The following is a 5694-nucleotide window of genomic DNA, read 5'->3' as shown; positions in this document are numbered from 1 at the left end:
ACCACTATATTATATCAACACCACACTCCCTTACTCCCACCTCTAGTATCTGTCTTCACTATACTTTCTTCTATTTATATCCTCTACAATCTTAATTCAAAACAAAATTCTTTTTTGAAAAATAAAAATATCAACCATCACTTTATATCCATCTATAAACTTATCAACTTATCTATATTATATCTATACCTTTTTAATAATCCACACTTCCAATTTACTAATAACTCAACTCATCACTCTATTAAATACAAATACCACTACTTTCCAACACTCTCATTATCTAACTCTTTTACTACTCATCTTTTTTTACTCTCTATTCCCCTGTTCGAATCCTCTCCGATGCCTTTTTTCTACTACTATATCTCTCCCTTTTCTAATTTACACTCTTTCCCTGTTCGAATCCTTTCTGCTGCCTTTTCTCTTTTATTTCTTTACCACTCATCAATACCTTCTACTCTTCCACCGTTCGAATCCTTTCTGATGCCTTTTTTCTACTACTATATTTCTCCCATCTCTATCTTTTACTCTTCCCCTGTTCGAATCCTCATCGCCGCTTTTTTTCTCTTTTATTTCTTTACTACCCATCTCTATCTTCTCCTCTTCCACCGTTCGAATCCTTTCTGCTGCCTTTTCTCTTTTATTTCTTTACCACTCATCAATACCTTCTACTCTTCCACCGTTCGAATCCTTTCTGATGCCTTTTTTCTACTACTATATTTCTCCCATCATCACTTCTATCTCCCACTCTTTTCCCCTGTTCGAATCCTCATCGCCGCTTTTTTTCTCTTTTATCTGTTTACTACCCATCTCTATCTCCCACTCTTTTCCCCTGTTCGAATCCTTTCTGATGCCTTTTTTCTACTACTATATTTCTCCCATCATCACTTCTATCTCCCACTCTTTTCCCCTGTTCGAACCCTCTCCGATGCCTTTTTTCTACTACTGTACCTCTCCCTTTTCTAATTTACACTCTTCCCCTGTTCGAACCCTCTCTGCTGCCTTTTCTCTTTTATTTCTTTACCACTCATCAATACCTTCTACTCTTCCACTGTTCGAATCCCAATTGCTGCCTTTTCTCTTTTATTTCTTTATCACTCATCAATACCTTCTACTCTTCCACCGTTCGAATCCTCTCTCATGCCTTTTCTCTATTAATATGTCTCTTCTATCTATCCTCTCTCATGCCTTTTCTCTATTATTATTTCTCTTCCACTGTTCGAACCCTCTCTCATGTCTTTTTTCTATTACTATATTTCTCCCACTATCTCACTACTCATCAACTTCTTCTACTTCTTTTCATTACTCCCTTCTCTTACTCTCCTCTATTCCTCTTTTCTATTCTCTTTATCCTAATATCTTCTTTTCTCTATCTCTCCAAAACTAAAATATCTCTAACTTATCTTCTACTACTCACCACCACCCTCTCCTACTCTCTCTACTTCTTCTCTCATCCATACTCTCCCCTCCCCTTTTATACATTTTATACCAACTTTCCCATTTTCACCACCACTAATCTCTCCCTTTCCCCACAACACTATAATTATCCAACTCTTACCATATCTAAAATCTCCTTATTCTTACAACATACACACTCACTCTATGACCTTTCTTTATCAAACACTCTTTTATTATCTTGTTAATAATAATCAAAACACAATTATATTTTTCAACAAGACACTCAAATTCTGTTCATGTATAAACATGTTAACTTATCTGTATTATTTCTATACCTTTCTAATAATCCACACCTCCAATTTACATCTCTCTATTTAACACAAACACCACTACTCTCCATCTTCTCATCATCTCCCCATACCCCTTACTACTCTTTCATCTGTTTATTTCTTACTTTCCCTCTTATATCACTTATCTATGTTCTAACACCCAGACACCCTCCTTACCTCACCACTTATTACCCTGTACTATTCTACCCTTTTTCTCCAAACCATCCATCATAATATAAATATTATCATTCTCTGTCATCACATTATCTATATATCCATACATCACTCCCTCTCTACACCAATTTTCACCCGAATCTACTCTACTTGTTTACTACTCTATGTTCTAACACCCATACACCCTCCTTACCTCACCACTTTTCACCCTGTACCATTCTGCTCTTTTTGTCCAAACTACCCATCATAATATGAATATTCATATTCTCTGTCATCATATTTTCTATATTTCCATACATCTCCCCATCTCCTCTATCTTTTCACTCTAATCTACTCCACTTGTTTACTTCCCTATATTCTAACACCCAAACACCCTCCTTACCTCACCACTTTTCACCCTGTACCATTCTGCTCTTTTTGTCCAAACTACCCATCATAATATGAATATTCATATTCTCTGTCATCATATTTTCTATATTTCCATACATCTCCCCATCTACTCTACCTTTTCACTCTAATCTACTCCACTTGTTTACTTCCCTATATTCTAACACCCAAACACCCTCCTTACCTCACCACTTTTCACCCTGTACCATTCTGCTCTTTTTGTCCAAACTACCCATCATAATATGAATATTCATATTCTCTGTCATCATATTTTCTATATTTCCATACATCTCCCCATCTCCTCTATCTTTTCACTCTAATCTACTCCACTTGTTTACTTCCCTATATTCTAACACCCAAACACCCTCCTTACCTCACCACTTTTCACCCTGTACCATTCTGCTCTTTTTGTCCAAACTACCCATCATAATATGAATATTCATATTCTCTGTCATCATATTTTCTATATTTCCATACATCTCCCCATCTACTCTACCTTTTCACTCTAATCTACTCTACTTGTTTACTACTCTATGTTCTAACACCCATACACCCTCCTTACCTTACCACTTATTACCGTGTACCATTCTACCTTTTCCTAAGAGATATTCCATTATAATATGTATATTTACCTTCTCTCTCACCATATTATCTATATTTCCATACATTCCCCCATCTCCTCTACTACTTCTCTGCCCTCATTTACCTCCTCTTACAACACCTATACTCACCCCTATTCTTCTACTCTCACACATCTTCTTCTCTTTCAATATATTGTAGTATTTGCCTTTCTCTGCCTTTTTTATGTTTGTTTCCCACTCTTGTAATCTCACACATTTCATTTTAACGTTCTTGTCACTTTTCTTAATCTTCACTGTTTTCAAGAAAATTATAAATTTACTTGTTAGGAAGATTTATACAGAAACCCTAGAAAATATATTTGGGAGATAATCTCATACAACAGCATCAATGTTCAATATCGTCGTAGCCCTGCATCTCATTTAAGAGGAAGCTATTCTTTTCTTGTGGCTCTTTGGGTTTTACCATATCTTTTATTACGTTCTTTTATATAGAGAAGTAAGCTGATAATATGCTTTTAAGGGGTATAACTGATAAATACATATCTTTAATACTTTCTAAGAGTATATACTGTATCACTACATTTTGGCCCCTACGCACCTTTCTTCCCCCACTATCCGTTTGTTCCATTATTCGAAATATCCTTGTCCCCTATACATAGATGTCCATGTTATCTATATTGGAGACACCACCACATTACTACATCAGCCAATATTTTTTGTCTTGTAAAAAATAAATTAAGATTAGATTATTCATATCTGGACTTATAGTATGTATAATTATCATACACAGAAGAAGTATTAGTATACTATTATTATTGATTTAACAGACCCACTCTATCACAATGTCTAACCCACCACCGATATGAATAATCTATCCATTTCTTCAAATAGTTTTTATATCTTGCCTTATTGCATGCTGTAACTGAGCTCACCAGAAATAAAATAAAATTGAAAACGCCTGAAACATCAACTGTCCAATGTTCCAGTAATGTTTTAAGAAAATTAGAACCAAAATAAATCATTATATTTCACAAGGGTGTAACATGACACTAGAAGAAAGAGAAGGGTAAAATATGTGTAACAATTGACAACAGATGATCAATATTTTTAAGACTCTCCTGGTGCATTTCAGATATATATACATTAAAGGTCACTTGGATCATGTGGAATCTTTAGAGGCAAGACAAAATACATTTGAAAGTTAGAAGTATGGCCTTAAAAAGTCCATAGAACTGGAATAATTCATTGGAACAATTTACGAATTCTATTGGTCTGCATGACTTTATTTATTCTCCTGGTTTATTTGTGTTCGAAGACAAATCAATTATGAGAGCTGTGTATGTTGCTGATATTTTAGATCAACATAGACTATTCTAAAAAACAAGTTTGCTTTAAAAGAATTGGGTTTTATGAAACACGATATACTAGAAACGGGTCTCTCAGGTTTAGATTTAAATTATAACAGAGAAAACGGAACCATACAGTTGCATATTACAAGATATATTGAAAAATGTTTGAAGAATATAAAGAGATTGTATCTAAATAGAAAAAAACTAATAGCGTACCTAACCTTCATAAGTATGCTATATATCCCAAAACACATAAATTGGTCATGGAGAAATCTACATTAAAAGAAAAAATAAAATGGCTTCAAGTATTGATTGGAAAACTTAATTATATTAGAACAAGAGGAAGATTAGATATAGAATTTGCTTTAGGTAAGCTGTTACGTCTAGGATTGTTCCCTCATCCTAAAGTAATTAAAGCAGTCAAAACATTGTTGAAGTATGTCAATGATACCAGATATATAAGAAGCGACGAGGAGAATAAATTGGACATCACAGTGGTTGCAGATGTATCATTGGGATCTGAGTTTGACGTGGTGTTATCGTATGGATTGGTAAAAATTTTTATGATGGTTTTTCCAAAAAATCCACTATAGTTTGTGGGTCATCAGCAGAAGCTGAACTGGATGCTCCAACCATGGGGGAAGATCAAGCTGTTTTATTAAAATGTAAAACGAAGGGAATCTTTAAAATATAAATACAAACATTAATATAATAACAAATTCTACACCAGCTATTGATTGACTCAAACAGGACTACTTTAAAACACGAACAAAATTCATAGGACTCAGACTGGAAAAATCAAAAGAAGAAACACAAGATAGGTCTATTGATACATTTAAAATAAACAGGGAAAATAATATAGCAGACCCTTTTACTAAAGAGACTACGTGGAGAAACTTCTCTAGAATAATTAACATTTTAAAGGGTGATATCAAGCCAGAGGATGTGTTTTGTATGACTGAATAAGGAAAGTAGCATTACTTTGAGTAAAACTGGGTTCAGTCATGAAAGCTTATGAAACACTCTTTACGGGGTATGAGAACATAGAAAGTATGTCTATTAGGTTTCTTTACTAAAGACTCTTTTAGTATCTTGTTAATAATATTCACAAGAGAAATATATTTTTCAAGAAGAGAGATCATTTTATATTTGTATATATCATATTATATAATTACGTATATTATTTTCATAGGTGTTTAATAAACCACACATCCAATCTACTAACAACTTAAGTCATCACACTATTAACTACAAATGCCACTACTTTCCAACATTTCTCATCCCATTTTCTATATTTATCACTTCAACCTTAATTTACTTTCTTCTTAACATCCACTTAATTCTTATTCTTTATATCCTGCTCTCGCTTATTTTATATATCTCAAACTGCTGTAATTATTACCATCAGCATTGTATATTAAACAACTTTTTTGTTAATTAAGCAGTTATTATGGCAATAATGTTATATGTGGTGTATCG

The 5694-nt window shown here is 33.6% G+C and overlaps 2 protein-coding genes across 2 annotated transcripts, besides 1 other annotated feature; both read left to right on the top strand.

The window, feature by feature from the left end:
- Positions 1–694: 694 nt before the first annotated feature.
- On the top strand, positions 695–1384 carry PWA37_001155 (uncharacterized protein; the record flags this gene model as incomplete). Its single annotated transcript, XM_064857798.1, has 1 exon — positions 695–1384. The coding sequence occupies one exon, from the start codon at positions 695–697 to the stop codon at positions 1382–1384; it is 690 nt and encodes a 229-aa protein (XP_064715636.1).
- Positions 1385–4192: 2808 nt separating this feature from the next.
- PWA37_001154 (uncharacterized protein) lies at positions 4193–4808 on the top strand (the record flags this gene model as incomplete). Its single annotated transcript, XM_064857797.1, has 2 exons — positions 4193–4203; positions 4550–4808. 2 exons carry the CDS (start codon positions 4193–4195, stop codon positions 4806–4808), a joined length of 270 nt encoding a protein of 89 aa, XP_064715635.1.
- A 41-nt stretch (positions 4809–4849) lies between these two features.
- Positions 4850–4909: a sequence feature (Short protein (PWA37_001153, KAK5961780.1) was converted to a misc_feature.).
- The last annotated feature ends 785 nt before the right edge of the window (positions 4910–5694 follow it).

This window comes from Arxiozyma heterogenica, assembly GCF_036370985.1.
Source record: "Arxiozyma heterogenica strain weizmannii chromosome Unknown scaffold_15, whole genome shotgun sequence".
Lineage (NCBI taxonomy): Eukaryota > Fungi > Ascomycota > Saccharomycetes > Saccharomycetales > Saccharomycetaceae > Arxiozyma > Arxiozyma heterogenica.
This window is presented reverse-complemented; position numbering and strand designations above follow the sequence as displayed.